This window comes from Lygodium microphyllum, chromosome 6 (assembly GCF_053477565.2).
Source record: "Lygodium microphyllum isolate KBCC chromosome 6, Lygodium_microphyllum_v1.1.10, whole genome shotgun sequence".
Lineage (NCBI taxonomy): Eukaryota > Viridiplantae > Streptophyta > Polypodiopsida > Schizaeales > Lygodiaceae > Lygodium > Lygodium microphyllum.
This window is the reverse complement of record NC_141140.1, coordinates 122173718-122191200: the sequence shown is the minus strand read 5'-3', so window position 1 is coordinate 122191200 and position 17483 is coordinate 122173718. Positions and strand designations below refer to the sequence as shown.

The window sequence follows — 17483 nt, the reverse complement described above, 5'->3', positions numbered from 1 at the left end:
TCCTAGTATCAAGGTCTCAACCCCTATCTGCATCTAAATAAGCCTTTAAGATAAATTCATTGTGTGCTTTGGTAAAGCATAGTCCCACATGAGATGTGGCCTTGAGACATCTCAAGATTCTTTTGAGTTGCTTCCAATGCTCATAGGTTGATTGATGTATAGCCTTTGAAAGAATATGTCTTGCATAATACAAATCTAATCGTAGACAAGTGATCAAATACCTTAAATGTCCAAGTGCTTCCATGTAGGGTATAGTTCCCATTTCTTTGACTTGCTTACTGGAGAAAGAATGAGATGTAGAGAGATTGAGCTAAGGATTTTGGGCAAGCGGTGTTACCGTTGGGATATAACCATTCATAGAGTAGTGGGAGAGGATATTTTGGATATATGTGTTTATGCATTCTAATGAATATAGAGGATTGATCTATTTCAATGCCAAGTTAGTAATGCATATTTTGGATATATGTGTTGATGCATTCTAACGAATATAGAGGATTGATCTATTTCAAAGCCAAGACAATAATGCATAGGACCATATTTGATAACTACAAATTGTGATGATATGATGGATTTAGCTTTTGACATTGCATTAGATGAGCTAGCTAGGATAGGAATATCATCAACATACAGTCCTAAGATGATGACAGTGTTGCCTTGCATGAGAACATAAATATTATGATTTGTATTTAGCATTCGGAAACAATGGTGTACTAAATGATCATATATTTGAGTATACAGCTGTTTGGGTGCTTGTTTTAAACCATATAGAGCTTTATTAAGAAGACAAACATGGTTAGGATATTTCAAATCTACAAAGTGAGGAGGCCATGACATGTAGATTTCCTCTTTCTAGATGACCATAGAGAAATGAAATTTTAACATCTACATGATGCAAAAGCAATTGGAACTACACAGCTATGAAAACAAGTACCTGTAAAGATGTCATAGATAGCACTGGAGAGAAGGTACTTCCTTAATAATGCAAGCCTTCTATCTCTTCAAAACCTTGAGTTATTAGGCATGCTTTGTACTTGTCAATTGTACCACTTGGTTTGAGCTTCTTGCGAAGAATCCATTTACAACTAATTGTTGTTGATTGTACAAGAGGGAGAGGAACCAATGTCCAAGTGTGATTTTGAAGTAGAGCCTTGTATTCTTTAGTTATGGTAGCTTGCCAATAACGAGCTTCATTGCTTCGAAATGCTTGAGTGATGGAAGGGCATATTAGTGGCTCGAGATTGCTAGCATGGAGTGGATCTCTTGTTTGGCCAATTTCAATATTTGCTTAGACTAAATAGATCATCCAAGCTCTTGAAGCGTGGAGTAGGAATGGACAACACTTCATCGGAGTTGGAGTCAAATGAACTAAAAATAGTGATGGGTTTAGAAGAGGAAATGGTTGAAGGAGGATGGATGCTTGTAACAACAATGAGGGCAATAGGGGGTGTGACGCTATTGGTTGAAGGCATTCTAGCTAGGCAAGCCAATCTTTGGAGAACTCTTGTAGAGGAAGAGGGTTCTTTGCTTCTTAGATTACTTGTTGGTCCTGAAATGAGTACTCTAGGGTTTGAAGATGATAAGTGGGGATTCCGAAGAGCTAAAGGCAATTAAGATGACCTCTCTAGAGCTAGACACAGTACATGTGAATCAACAAATGGGGTTTTGTGTGTATGTTGTCATCTTTGGCTTGCTAATGTAGGCGCCATCTATGGGTTACTGTTGAGATGGAATGGAGAGATACAAGAGGATTTAGCCTTTGAGGATTCATGATAGTGTTTAGAGGAGTGGAAATGAGATAGTAAAGGAGTTGAATAGTGACCAAGACCAACAAACATGGAGGGAGTTGAAATCATTGCATGTTTATGCTGTTGTCCTAGCACCATTTATGGTGTGTGGCTGGGTGCTTTAAGCTCTCTCTAGAATGAGAGTAATGATGATGATAGCCTTCTTTAGGTTGATGAGAATGAGGAGGATTGTCACAAGAATGAATAGAAGGAGACTTTGTTGATGTAGATGCAAAAATTTGGCTGCCATATCCATGCTTTTATGTAGGTCATGAGTTGGCATATGACTTGGAAGGTGCATAACCTTTGTTTTGTCAATTTCTAAACCTTTGGAGAGGAAGCATTAAGGTATCTTAGACATGTGTAAGAGGTTTGTCATATGTGGTAAGTGTATTGATAAGTGGATGGAATATTGATATTAGAAGAGGATGAGTGGGATCCAGTATTTAAAGTGTGGTGGTTAGTGGATGAGAATGGAGACGTGGTGGATACAAGGGGTGCAACTAGATAGATGGTAAGAGACCGAGAATGAGTGTGTGGAGAATACTTTAGTATGAGAACCTACCATATGCACAACTTTCTTCTATATATATGTGTGTACTCTTAACCATTGCAATACAAGTGTGTGATTCATTCTCCATCTCATTGTCTCATTGTCTCACCCTCTTTCACCCGCCACCATTTTCACTACACCTTTTGTCATAATATGTCTCAATACGTGTTAATTCCACATATCACTAACATAAGCTCCACTCTTCCAACTCAATGTTGGTGATGCTTTCATGGGCCCCATGTCATCACCACATACATCATGCCTCAAGGATCCCACCTTGTCCACAATCTCAAATCATCCATTATGAATGCCTTTATCATATTATTATGAAGTACCCATGTCTCAATCTTGTTAATCCATCATGGCCACTAGTGCCAACTAAGATTATGTGCCATGAAGCATAACAACTCCAAAACTAGCCATATAGGCACGATCATTGTTCTTACATATTATCGCAAACCACCTCATGATGATGCACCTGCTCTCAATGTCAAGATATTGAGGTTCCAATCCATGCATCGATCAATCAAGATGAAACAAGTAGCATGCATAATGAAATGAATCTACATGCTTTTATTTAGAGTAGAAATGCAAATGAGGGGAAGAGATTTTGATATATTAGAAAATCACATGTTGAAGAGCAAAGCAAAAATGGAAAGAGAATGGAGAACATGAAAATTTTGAGAGTCGGTAGGACGCGCCTAGACCTAGGTGTCCAGAAATGCCTGGAACATAGTACTTAACTTGTGGAAGCTCCTAAGTCCACTGGTAATCCCTTTTCTCAAGACTTCACCTAATCCTTGTAGTCCCTCCATTTTTGGAGGGAGTACATCAAACTACATCAACTCCCACAAGCTTCATTATGTGGCAACATAAAGTCTCTCTTTCACCATAATAATCAGGACTTGTGTGAAGCTTGTGGGAGTTGTGATGCATCGACTTGGCACCATAATAATCAGGACTTGCAATGGTTCATGAAGCATCTCAAAATATAGGGGGACTAAGTTTGCTTCTAGAACTTGACCGCAACAATACATAGAGAGAGAGAGAGAGAGAGAGAGAGAGAGAGAGAGGTAATTTGGTGACGGCCATCTCTACTTCAAGCTAGAGAGAGAGAGAGACGATGCTTCATGTTTGTAGAAGGGTCTCAAAAATATCTAGCGATAGAGTGTGCACAGAACACACACACACACAAGCTGCAGCCTTGAACCGACCTTTTTAACTCAAGTTAGGGACTTGTGCACGGACGCAAACCTTCAGAAGTCCAATCCACACCAAGTAAAGTCGTGTACCAAGGCGTGATGCGGCTCTTAGGGCCCACCGCCCTTGTGAGAGCCTTGCTAGCCGATGGCACGCCACACAACCCCTCTCCCCCGTGAGTGTTTAATTTGCAGCGAAAACATCACAGCCCTGCTGTCACAACAACTTAAAAGCTTGACATCGAACAAAGAATACTTCGATCCCCATGTCGGGCAGTCGAGGTACTTCTCGCCCTGAGCAGGATCCGCACAGTGCGAGTGCGAGGAGATGGGGGCATGGCCGAGCAGCCTGCGGTCAAGAGGCTCGCCAACCTCTTTCAAAAATGCAGAATATCGAAGGATCTTGCTTACGGCAGGCTCGCAGTGTCCTATTCCCATGTCAGGTATTTCTCGCCCCCAGCAGGATCTGCACCAGAGCGGGTGCAAGGAGAGTGGGGCACGGCCGAGCAGCCTGCCATCAACAAGCTCGTCAACATCCTTCAAAAATGCAGAAGATCGAAGGATCTCGCTTATGCCAGGCGGCTGCACGCATACATGCGCCAGCATGAGCTCCATTCGCATCCTGTCCTTGGCAATTACCTCGTCCCCATGCTGGTCGACTGTGGAAGCTTGCCGGAAGCACAGCAGGCCTTCGATCAGTTGCCTCATCGCAGTGCCCATTCCTGGAATTGCCTCATCCTTGGCTACATTGACTCCGGGGAATTCGAACATGGTTTCTGTCTCTACCGAGCAATGTGTGATGAGGACTCCATACAGCCCAATAGCTATACCTTCAGTGCCTTGCTCAAGGCTTGTGCCAGGCGCACAGACACGGTAAAGGGCAGGGAGGTGCGCCTTGATATTGTTCGGTGGGGATTTGAGAAGGATCCATTTGTTGGAAATGCCTTGGTTGATATGTTTGCCAAATGTGGCTGCATTGCAGAAGCGCATGATGTATTTGAAAAGCTTCCACATCGTAATGTGGTCTCATGGACTGCACTGATGGTGGGATATATGGAAGATAGGCGCTGTGAAGATGCTTTGAGTTGCTTCAAACAGATGCTGTTGGATGGTGTGGTCCCTGATTTGGTGACTTTCATTTGCAGCCTCAAAGCTTGTGGCAGCATAGGGGCTATTGACAATGGCCGAGAGATACATGCTGACCTCATAAGAAATGGACTGGAAGATGAAATTTCTATACACAATACATTAATTGATATGTATGGCAAATGTGGCTGGCTTGCTGAAGCATATCATGTGTTTGGCAAGTTACAAGTTCAATGTACAGTCTCATGGAATACACTCATTGCACGATACGCTGAACACGGGCAAAATGAAGAAGCAGTAAATTCATATAAAAAGATGCAGGTGAGGGGAGTAGCTTCAGATTCTGTCACTCTTTTGTCTGTTTTGAAAGCATGTGGCCATGCTGGAGCCATAGAATTTAGTATGGAAATACATTCACAGGTGGTCATGAAGGGTTTGGAAACAAATCTGTCAATTAGCAACACACTAGTTGATATTTATGGGAAACATGCTGGTCTTGCAGAAGTGCGATCAATATTTGACAACCTGCCAGTTCGGGATTCAGTCTCCTGGAATGCACTAATTTCTGCATATGCAGAACATGGGCATGGAAATGAAGCACTTTTTTGTTTTGAACAAATGCAGTTGCAGGGTATATTTCCAGATGTTGTCACATTTATTTGCAGCTTGAAAGCTTGTGCCAGTATCCGAGCCATAGAAATGGGCCGAAAACTATGTACTATGCTTGTTAAAGAAGGATTTGATATAGATCTTCATGTTGGCCGTATTTTGGTGGACATGTATGTCAAATGTGGCTCCCTTGCAGAAGCACAGGAAGCATTTGACAACTTACCAGTTCAAGATGCAGTGTCATGGACCTCACTGATTTCAGGGTATGATGAACAAGGGCTTAGTGAGGAAGCACTGAACTGTTTTGAACAGATGCAAATGCAGGGTGTCTCTCCGGATGATGTTACATTTGTTTGCGGCCTGAAAGCTTGTGGCAGTGTAGCAGCAGTAGAAAAGGGTCAACAGCTTTGTGTGGAGATTGTCAAAAGGGGACTTGAAAGAGATCTTTACGTTGGTAGCACATTGGTGGACATGTATGCTAAATGTGGTCTTTTTGCTGAAGCACAAAAATCACTCTACCAGTTGCCAGGTCAGAATGCAGTTGCCTGGACTGCACTGATTTCCGGATTTGCAGAAAATGGATTTGGTGATGAAGCTCTGGTCTGCCTCCAACAATTGCAGCAGGAAGGTGTGGCTCCAGATGCCAGCACATATGTCTGTACCCTTAAAGCTTGTGGCAGCACTAGATATTTAGAAAGAGGTCGACAATTGAGAGCAGAGATTGCCAAAAAAGGATTGGAAAGTGATTGTCTTGTGGGCAATGCACTAATTGATATGTTCATTCAATGTGGTGCATTTGGAGAAGCACAGCATGTGTTTAGCAAGCTTCTAGGTCGTGATGTAGTTTCTTGGAATACGCTGATCAGTGGTTATACTGAACAGGGGCTTGGCATGGAAGCACTGTCTCTTTTTGAGGAGATGCAGGTGGAGGGGGTGTCTCCTGATAATGTGACATTTGTTTCCAGCTTGAAAGCATGTGGCAGCATGCAAGACATAGAAAGAGGGAGAGAAATACACTCACGAATAGCTCAATTGGGTTTGGAAAATGATACTTCCATTTCAAACACTTTGATTGATATGCTCAGTAAGTGTGGCTTCCTTATTGAAGTACAGAATGTGTTTAATAAAATGTCAATGCGAGACATAGTCTCATGGAATGCTCTAATTGCAGGATATGCTGAACATGGATTTAGTATGGAAGCCTTGAGCTCGTTTAGCAGAATGCAAGAGAGTATGTGTCCTGATGCTGTCACTTTTGTATGTAGCCTGAAGGCTTGTGCTAGTTCGAAAGCTTTAGAAAAAGGCCAAGAAATTCATTCTGAGATTGCTGGAAAGGGATTATTTGAAGAGTTTTGTGTGGGAAACACTCTGGTTGATATGTATGCCAAATGTGCCTCACTTGCAGATGCTCAAGAAGTATTTGACAAGCTGCCAGTTCGAGATTCAGTTTCTTGGGCTGCACTTATTTCAGGTTATGCTGAGAATGGCTTTGATACAAAAGTCCTGAACTGTTTTTTAAAGATGCAGGTTGAGGGCATTCCTGGAGATAGTGCAACACTTGTTCATTGCTTGAAAGCTTGTGCCAATATAGGGGCGTTGGAAACAGGGCAAGGGATACATGGGCACATCAGAAATATCGGACTGGAAGGAGACCGTTTTGTAGGCAATGCTTTGGTAGATATGTACGGAAAATGTGGCTCACCAAGAGAGGGTCAGGAGGTTTTTGACAAGTTACCAGTTCAAGATGTTGTATCATGGAATGCCCTGATAAAGGCATATGCTGAGAACCATGAGGGTGAACTAGCTGTACAAAGCTTTGATGAAATGCAAGGACGTGGTGTAAAGCCGGACTCCATCACTTTCACGTGTTTGCTTGTTGCCTGCAGCCATGCCAGTTTAGTAAGCAAGGGCCAGGAATATTTTAAGTTGATGTTAGAAAAATATAGTATTGAACCATCATGGGATCATTATCTTTGTATGGTTGATCTCCTTGCTCGATCAGGACATATTCACAAGGCGCACAGATTTGCTAAAGAAATGCAATGTCCTCCATCCAAGGAAATTCTTACAGCCTTACTTAGTGCCTGTAAAAATTATGGTAAATTGGAGCTGGGAGAAAGATGTTTTCTGCATCTTGTCAACGTAAATAAGGGGGATGCTGCTGCACACTTGCTCATGGCAGACATGTACTCAAGTGTTGGCATGTGGAGTGATGCAAGTAGAATAGAGGAGCTTAGGAAACATGTAGGAGCAGAGAAAAAGCCAGCAAGTGCTTCAATTGAGGTGAACAAAATGTTCCATGAGTTTGTTGTTGGTAGCAAGCAAACTGAGGATTTATCAGCAACATCAGAAAAATTGGCTTTATACATGAAAAGCAAAGGGTATGTTCCAAATTTGGACTTGCTCATGAGATGCATATCTGATAGTGAAAAAGAAATGGTCCCATCCTCATGGTATGAGAACAGTATTTTGTGGGATGAATTGTGAAAAACAAACCAAAGTTTCAATTCAAGAATTGGGAGGTCTCTCCTGAACATGGTTGATGATAAGTAACACTATGCAGATCCCTTCCACCAGCAGACTCCACTGATTTCAATAATCAACACTAATCTTCAGAGGTAACTACCTTTCTTCTCCTAGTAAGCATGTTGACCCTTGAGTATGTAATTGTGGAATAGGCTGAGAGAAACTACGGACTGTCAAAAAATTGACACATTTGGAAAGCATCCCAGTAAGCATGTTGTGCATTTGAGGCCTGGAATGGGTGAGGGTAACTGCTTGCTGTTCAAAATTAACAGTTTTGGAAAGCATCCCAGCAAAGCTTGTGGCCCTGCAAATTTCAGTTTCTTTAGATGAAAAAAATGGAATGGTAATGAGAGTGGGGTTAAGCAATTGCAGTCTTTTTTGTGAAAGTGCTGCTCATTCAGCATGTGCTCCAATGGCTACACCCTAACAGTGGTATGAGAGCAGTCTCCGCCATTCCTTTGTGTGTAATGTTGCCTCGAGCAGGGTTGCTCCTGCCAGGGAATGCCGCCCTTCTGCTGTTTGTAGAGCAGCAGCAGCAGCAGAAGCAGCAGAAGAAGAAGAAGAAGAGAGGAAGAAGAAGATGACGACGATGCCAAAGAAGAAGAAGAAGAGGATGAGGAAGATGACGAAGAAGAGGAAGAGGAAGATGAGGAATAAGAAGAGGACGACGAGGAAGAAGCAGCAGCAGCAGCAGCTGACCTGCTTCCCTTCTTGGCTGCCGCCCTTCTTAGCTACCTCTCTTGTAGTGCAGCTGCCTGCTTTTCCTGCCCACCGCTGTGTCCACCACACCAGCCAGGCTGCCTGTTGTACCACCTGAGAGTGGACTCTGCAATGTTTGGCCTGCTGTCCAGCTGTTGTCTCCAGATGAAGGGCTTGCAAACTAATGATACAATGTAGAAAGCCACCTCCTCTCAAAGTGGAAGGGAAAGCCAGAGGGACTCTACTATCCCCACCTTGCTTTAGATGTCTCTATGGAGATGAGCTGGGCTTCATGCCCAATATACAATCAAACATACTCTCTTGAGTTGAGAATGATACCCACTATGATAGCTGACCAGTTGCAGTGTGGGTTTGGTCCCCACTATCCTTGATTTTGATTGCCACCACCTTGCCTTCTTTGTTGGGAGTTACCCGCGATTGAGGGGTAGGGGTTTGATTTTTCGGTTTGGATTGGGTGCCTCTTGCCTTTGATTGACACTCCTCATCAAATGGCCTGCCTTTTGATAGTGTTGACAATACTGTTTTTTTCTTTGGTACATTCTATTACTTGGGTTTTAAGGATAATTGGGGGGTTCCTTGTGACTCACTAGCTTGGTTTTGATTTTATGTTTGATTTTGATTTTTCTTGCCTTTCCCTTGTTGTCCCTTCTAAGAAGAGCCAACAACTTGCACTAGAGAGGATATACTATGAAACCGTTGAATAGTGGAGCATATTGCGATAGTTGACACCCAAATTCATAGAACATAGGGATAGTGGGCTGTGAGATCACTTGCTGCCCGAAAGGGAAGTATTTTTTAGATAGTTTTTTCAAGAACAAGGTAACTTGGTAAGAAGGAAGCAATGGTGGGATGAGGGTAAGCTATGGAGTGCAAGAGAGTTGAGAGGGAGAAAAACACAAGAGAGTTATGTGGGTACAAAACGAATGGTATACTTATTCTCTATTATCTTCACTTATATAATTATATAATGTCTACATATACAAGGAGCGTTTGCTTGGCTATTGGTCATTTTTATTTAGGAGTCCACAAGCGATTGTCCATTTAATTGGATTCTTTATAGTCAAGAAAAATGCATTTATTAAATTTAGGATCAAGCTTACTTCACTTGTTTTTAGGTATATGTATAAATATCTTGGCAAAAAATACAAAAGTGATCATAACTAGATCTCTTGTCAATAGATAGTGGCACCAATCAGCATAGGGTAGGTGGACAGTGGTAGGAGCGAGCAGGACAGACGACCATGGTGACAGGCAACAGTTGGTAGTCGATGGGCGTCGTTAGAAAGGCCATGGTGAGGTTGCCATAGAGAGAGAGAGAGAGAGAGAGAGAGAGAGAGAGAGAGAGAGAGAGAATTATGAAAAAAAAAGAGAGATTAGGAGAGTTTTGAGGCCTCAAAAATACCTTTTAGGAGATAGAGAGAGTGCTTTAGACCAATAGGAGCAAAGTCTCCATAATAGAACTATTTTAAAAAAGGTAAATCATTTTACAAAAAAATAGATACATAATAATATTACAAATTTGTAGTACTAATATTTATTTTTAGCATCTTATATTTATGATTATGACATTCTTTGTATCGATGGCATATAGTCTCGATCATTTTTATTTAATGATATGTTTGGATTAATGATAATGAGTGATTTAATCTAAATTCAAATTAGTAAAAAGCTTGGCACTCTTTTTTTTCCTTCATTTCTTTTATTTCTCGTGTTTTTCCCTCCTTTGTGATACCCTAGTTCTCTCTCTCTCTCTCTCTCTCTCTGTGCCATAGATATAGAAATTCGACCTTCAACAAGGCATTTAAGCTCCCAAATCATATCTATATCAGTGTTTAACTCATTTCAAATAGATTGAAGATGGATTCCTAGTATCATTAGCAAAGGCAAATGGATCATCATATAGCAGGCAAAACGTGGAAAACAACGAAGATATAAGAGCTCGTTCATCTCTACTTTTTGAAAGGGTAGAATCCAAGATTTCAAGCTTGGAGTAAATAAGAATAGTATAAAAGAGGTATTGATGTAACATGTGTTTATGCATAGAGAGCTATGTTTGAAACTTGGAACTTCAAATCTTCCAATGCATAGACCAAATTGTAAGATTTTGATTCTAAGAATTTGATTCTTAAACTCTTTCTTTTCTTGAACTTGTTTAAGGTTTTTCATTATAACATTTTTTAATCTTGTAGATGTCTACCCCTCTAATCTTGAGGAATGGAAACAACCAATTGAGTCTATTGTTGATGATATTGATGTTATGTATGGTTCGATTGGAGAAAAAATATACGAAGGCAAAAAGAAGATAGAGCATTAGTGAGGACTATAGATGTAAAATTTTTTTTGAGATACAGAGAGCATTAAAAACTTAATATATCAAGTAAACTAAGAAAAATTACTTTGTTTATGTTTATTAATATATTTACTGATTTTTTTAAAATGTTGAGATAAGAAGATCAAAGGTTATGCTTTTAGTGAAGAGACTAATATATGATCATGTCATATGTGAGAAAGAGAAGAAGAATTTCTGTGTATCTTACTCACCTCCCAACCAAATATACCCTCTTCCCACCTTCTAATCAGGTCTCTACGGCCTGTTTTCATGGTGCACCCGACCGGTATTTCCAAATAGACTAGTCCTGCCCAGTTTAGCAAGAAATCTGAGGGTATCCACCGAGCTTCGGACCTTGGCACTTCTTGCCCTTGTCCGGGACACACTAATTAATGGCCGTCTTGGGCTACTTGCCCGACCGAAGGTTATTATGTCTGACATTCTCTCCCCCTTTCAAAAATCATTGTCCTCAATGATTAGTGATGGAAAGTATCGTCGAATCAGAGTTTCTGATTCCCATGTAGCATCAATAACTGGTAGACCCTTCCACGCAACTAGATACTCGTGGAGAGTATGATTACGCAACCGTTTCTCTCTCCGATCTAGTATCTTGTCTGGTCCATGGTCAACAATTGAATCCTGTTCCTGCAAAGGTACCATACCATCAATTAGATTATCATCACGTGAGATATACTTTCTTAATTTGCTAACATGAACACTGGATGAACACGGCATCTAGGAGGAAGTTCCAATCGGTAAGCTACATCACTTAGCTTCTGAATAATTTTCCACGATTCACAATATCTTAGAGATAACTTTGGACATTTGCCAGTCGATAAACTAGACAACTTGGCTGGTACTTGGAGAATTTGTTTTTCTCCTAATTCAAAGATCCTACTTGACCTTTTCTTATCTGCAAAATGCTTAGCCCTATCAACAGCTTGCTGTAACTTGGCTTGAGCAATTTTAATATTAGTCTGTAAGTCAGTAAGAAATTCTGCCGTAGCTGGGCATTTCTCATCTGACCTTACTGTACTAGGAAAACTTGGATTCATTCCATAATTTATTTCAAAAGGAGGCAAACTTGTCGCCTTATGAGGTCTGTTATTATACGCAAATTCTAACAAAGACAAATGTGTATCCCAATTTGTTTATTTATCAGATACATATGCTCTTAGCATGTCTTCTAGTATCTGATTGACTCTTTTTGTTTGACCATCTATTTTTGGGTGATCACCACTTGACATGTTTAAAGACACTTTTAAACGACCAAAGACATGATGCCAAAAATGGACAGTAAACCTGACATTCCTATCAGACACAATGGACGTAGGTAGACCATGCAACCTAAACACATGATCAATAAATAAATCTGTGACTTGTGGAGCTTCCACACTTTTGCGAGTGGCTATAAAATGAGCCATTTTACTGAAGCGATCCACTATCACTAGGATAGTGTCTTTTTGTCTTTGGGTTCTAGGTAAGCCGACAATGAAATCCATGGAAATACTTTTCCAATTAGATTTTGGAATTTGTAATGGCATTAGTAGACTTGGTGGCTTCACCCTTTCTGCTTTATTAACTTGACATTGAAAGCATTGTTGGACATATTGGCAGACATCCTTGGTCAACTTTGACCACCAAAATGTCCTTCTAACAAGCTGTATGGTCTTATCAATACCAGGATGTCCTGCACAAGGCACATCATGGTTATCAAACAAAACTTTCTTTCATAGTTCCCATGCACTGGGAACACAGATCTTGCCTTTTCGTTTAAGAAGCCCATTCTCATTTGAAAAGTTCTTAAATGAACTTGCTTTATCAGAAATAACACCAGGTAATGAAACAGAAGTATCTGGTCCATCCCTAATCAAAGAGTCTTGTTCTATGGCCTGATAAATTTTTGCCATATAAGAGTCCTCTAATTGTGCTTCCTTTATTTCTTGAAGCAATGAGCTTTCTAAAATTGTAAAGCTCATTTGATACATTATACAAGATAATGCATTAGCAACAACATTATCCTTACCCTTCTTGTATAGAATTTCCATACGAAATTCTTGCATCATTTCAGCCCATCGAGCTTGGCACCCTTGAAGATCTGGTTGACTACAAAAATACTTGAGGCTGCACCATATAAATAGTGCCGCCAAACTTTAAGGCAATGAACAATAGTATAAAGCTATTGTTCATGAACTGGCCAATTTTGTTGGCTTGGAGAAAGCTTCTTGCTTTCAAAAGCTACAAGCTTGCCTTCTTGGCTAAGGACTACACCTATCGCGATGCTACTTGCATCTGTTTCTAAAACAAATGGTTTCTCACGATCAACTGTCTTGAGAATAGGGGTAGTAGAAGCTGCTTGTTTCATAGCCTCAAAACTTTCTTGTTGCATTGATGTCCACACATAGAGTACCATATCTTGCAATAAATCTATCATAGGAGCAGCTATATACAAGTATGCGTATATAAATCTCCTATAGAATCCTGACAATCCCAAAAAGGAACGAAGAGTTGTTTCATTTTGGGGTGTCGGCCAACTATCACAACAACTTTCTTGGGGTCCATCTCTCCGCAGATACAATATGACCTAAATATTCTATCGCTGCTAAACATAAAATCGTCTTGTCTGGGTTAGCATAGAGTTTTGCTTCCCGCAAAGTTTCAAAGATTGTCACCAAATGTGACTCATGTTCATGGATACTCTTACTATACACAAGCACATCGTCAATAAAATCTACAACAAACTTGCCCATGTATGGTCTTAGTAAATCATTCATTAACATCATAAAAGTAGCAGGAGGATTTGTTAAACCGAAAGGCATAATCAAATACTCATATTGACCAAATCTTGTTCTAAAAGCAGTTTTAGAAATATCTTCATCTCTTACTCTAATCTGGTGATAACCACTTTTTAAATCAATCTTACTAAAGATAAAAGCACCACCTAGAGCATCCAAGAGATCATCAATACGAGGCATAGGATATCTATGCTTGACATTTATTTTATTTAAAGCCCTGTAGTCTACACACATTTGAAAAGAACCATCTTTCTTTTTTACAAGTAAAATAGAGGTTGCAAAGGGTGAAAAGATAGGTCTTATCAATCCTTTGCTTAAGTACTCATCCACCACCTTACAAACTTCATTCTCCTCCTGTAGACTCATCGTGAATGGGGTCTAGCAACTAGATTAGCTCCTGGGACGAGCTCAATCCTATGCTCCACATTCCTATGAGGAGGTAAACCAAGAGGTAGATCAGATTTAAATACATCAGAAAATTGGGCTCTTATTTTACTTGATAAGGCTAAAGGGAAAATTGTGAAACTTCCACCTTTATTCATGTCATCCTTTGACAGACATTTAGAAATATTTAAAATATAAAAAAAGTAAAGAGACTTACAGTCAATCTTGAGCGCCTTGGTCATCGAGAGAATCTTCGCTTCTTGGAGATTTGGTTCTCTGCAAATCAACAATTGTCGGCCCTCGTACTCAACTTGATAAATATGAGAAGAAAAGTCAATGATAGGTCTCTTCTTTGCGTGCCACTACTTGCTCAACACTAGGTCGAATCTTGCAAGCCGTGTAATTTCAAAATCCAATCTGTCCTCATAGGACTGGATCTGGCACAGTTGATACTTTCTTTGTTACTGTGACAGCTAGGATCCGTTCATGATAACTAGAGTCATGTGGAGGTGACTCATCTAAGTCAACTCTCGCCTTATCCACATCCTGCATTGGATTAAGCACCATTTGAGCACTAACTCTAGCCTTCTTGGGACAAGCCTTAAATTTATGCTGCCCCAGGCATCCGTAACAGAGTCCTTCTCTCATTACTTTCTCCCTTTGCTATGGAGTGAGCATGGATTTATTGTAGGCTCTCTCAGCCATAGCGATAACTTCCTCTTGGTCCCTGTCACAGTCTTGATCATATGCACTTCTCTAGTGTCCTTCACATGAGGAGCACTAGGTGCAACTACAGGAGTAAAGACAGGGCGTGCACCTCTAGTCCAAGGAACTCTTTGGGCCTTTCCATCTTCAAGGACTAATGCAAGCTCCACTGCCTCATTCAAGGTTTTACATCTCTCCTTCCTGACAAGTGGCCTTAAGGTTTCTTTTAAGCCCATGACAAATTTTATGCACTTGCAAAAAGTCAGGAATATGTTCAGGGACCTTTAACAGAATCTCTCTATACTTATCCACATATTCCTGGACAGAGTAGCTCTTCTGAGCTATGAAGAACCACACATCTAGAGCCCTTGTTCGCTCATCTGGAGGGACAAAATTATTATAAAACAATGTCTTAAATGAAATCCAAGTAGATGGCTCTGTATGATCCTACTCAATTTTCCGCCACCAACGGTGAGCGGCATCCATGAGATTATATGTAGCTTGTTGTATCTTCAAAGCATCCTCATGAATATGGCATAACTTAACACTGCTCCCATTTAGAGAGCCACTGTTCCACTGTATCTGCAGTCCTTTGTGCCGCCGTGCCATTGAACTTGGACAGCTTAAGGTCTTTAAGCTGCCACTTAGCTTCTGGCAACAGAGGAAGACTACGGAGGAATCATGTATAACTTGTGTGTCATGCATACATGCATCATGTAAACTCTCATCTAAAGGTCTCTTGCCTTTATCCAAAGCATTTCGAGTTAGAATTTGCATTTGTTTAAGCAAAACTTGCATAGTGCCTTCCAAACTAGAAAGACGATTACACACATCATTAGATGAAGAGGGCAATTCATCATCATGCATAAGAGGTTCTTCCTCTACATCAATGTCATTCAAAGGCATATCTTCAGTGCGTGACATGATTGATTAATTGATGTTTTGTTTTGTTTTGTTTTTTTTTTTGGATTGATAATTCAAACGAACAAAAGCAAGGCAAGCGTAAATACAATGTACTTTCAGAAAACTGCTATGTTTCCACACAATTACTATCCACAAGAAGCATACATGTCAAAAGCAAGCCTCTTTGTACATTTTGAACAAAAGTGAACAAATCCTCTTTGAAACCATGCATAAACATCCAAATACACAGAATCCACACTCTCAAGCATACATAGATGCACTTAAAGTAGTGAATTTTAAGCCCCAAAAGGTAGAGATAAAGCGTATATGGCACCATGAAAGCAAATTGAAATGTCCTCGCCAGTCAAAACTAGAAGTCAAATATGCTGAAATTCGATACTCATCGATGCAAGAAAACCACAGGAACTGACATCACTTGAATCGGAGTCCGTTGAAGCCCAAAAATCCCAAATTTTACTCGCCTCATGAGGTCACTTTGGCACAAAATTTCAGAAGTGCTCCCAAGCTCAATTAGCAATGATAATACTTCAGAATCTTGTCTTCAAATCATTCTCGGAGCTTGTGAAATCGGTTTGCAATTTGGATGTCGTACCAAGAAGTTATAGATCTCAAAAAATGTGCTCAAAAAGAGGAGAAAAAACACCCTTTTAAAAAAAACAAGGGGATGGAGGGCTCACAAGCTTGGTAAAAATAGGATTCTATCCCACATGTAGAGTGCCACAAGGAATTTACTAAGGATAAAAGGTGGAAGGGAGATAGTCATTCTCTCAAGTAAAAGAGAGAGCTCTCTTGTGTGATGGAGTGTGCATTGGCCTTGGTGGTGCTATTGGCGTGATTTTGGGTTGCTGTTGGGCATTGTGATGGGTGCCACCAGAAAGAGGCACTGCGCTATCTTCTGTGGTGCGCTGTAGAGATGCCTTCACGCTGCCCACTCCTGTGCACTCTAGCGAGACTGCCGCATGATCTCACCTATGTGGTCGTAACAAAAATCCCCAAATCTTTTTTTGGAAACTCGCGCACTTTGATACCAAATGTGAGAAAGAGAAGAAGATTTTCTGTGTGTCTTATTCACCTCCAAATATACCATCTTTCCACCTTCTAATTGGGTCTCTAGGGCTTGTTTTCATGGTGCACCCAACCGGTGTTCCCAAATAGACAAGTCCTGCCCAATTTAGCAAGAAATCTGAGGGTATCCACCGAGCTTCGGACCTTGGCACTTCTTGCCCTTGTCCGGGACACACTAATTAATGGCCATCTTGGGCTACTTGCCCGGTCGAAGGTTATTATGTCTGACATCATACAACTTATTGATGAAGGTTGGGACACTAGGAAAGAAGGAAAAATTATATGTAAGATAGACCAAGACTCTATAGTTGATAAATATATGGTTGCTACTCAAAATTTCATCCTTAGCTTTTATTATAGTAGATAGCATTATGTTGGTGGTAGTCTCATTGCTTTAGACCAAAATATTGATAATTTTAGCAAAGATCTTATAGTGGATCTTGATGTTTGGTTCAATGAGGACATTATTGCAATACTAGAGGTTAAATCATCATCATGTACGTTATATCAAGCGAGAATAGATTTACAGAATGAAGATCTTAAATTACCATGTTCATTTGTGTTTCAACTTAATAATAAACGAGTAAGTTTTTATATCATATTATATCCACTTAGGCATATATTTGATTCCACTTTTCGATTAACAGACATTTGTAACATTTTTTGCAAATATCAACGAGGAGAGAGAAGAATATACAATGCAAAAATATTGAAGAAAATATTATTTACTATCAATATAAAATACATGTATAAATTTTGTGACAAATTTTAGTCAGCCATCTCTGTGACTTATACACACAAGGT

At 40.3% G+C, this 17483-nt stretch overlaps 1 protein-coding gene across 1 annotated transcript; it reads left to right on the top strand.

Moving 5' to 3' along the window:
- Positions 1–3627: 3627 nt before the first annotated feature.
- Positions 3628–9005, top strand: LOC148035058 (pentatricopeptide repeat-containing protein At4g39530-like). Its single transcript, XM_087679962.1, has one exon. It carries the CDS (start codon positions 3873–3875, stop codon positions 7716–7718), a length of 3846 nt encoding a protein of 1281 aa, XP_087536088.1. The 5' UTR covers positions 3628–3872; the 3' UTR covers positions 7719–9005.
- Positions 9006–17483: the final 8478 nt, after the last annotated feature.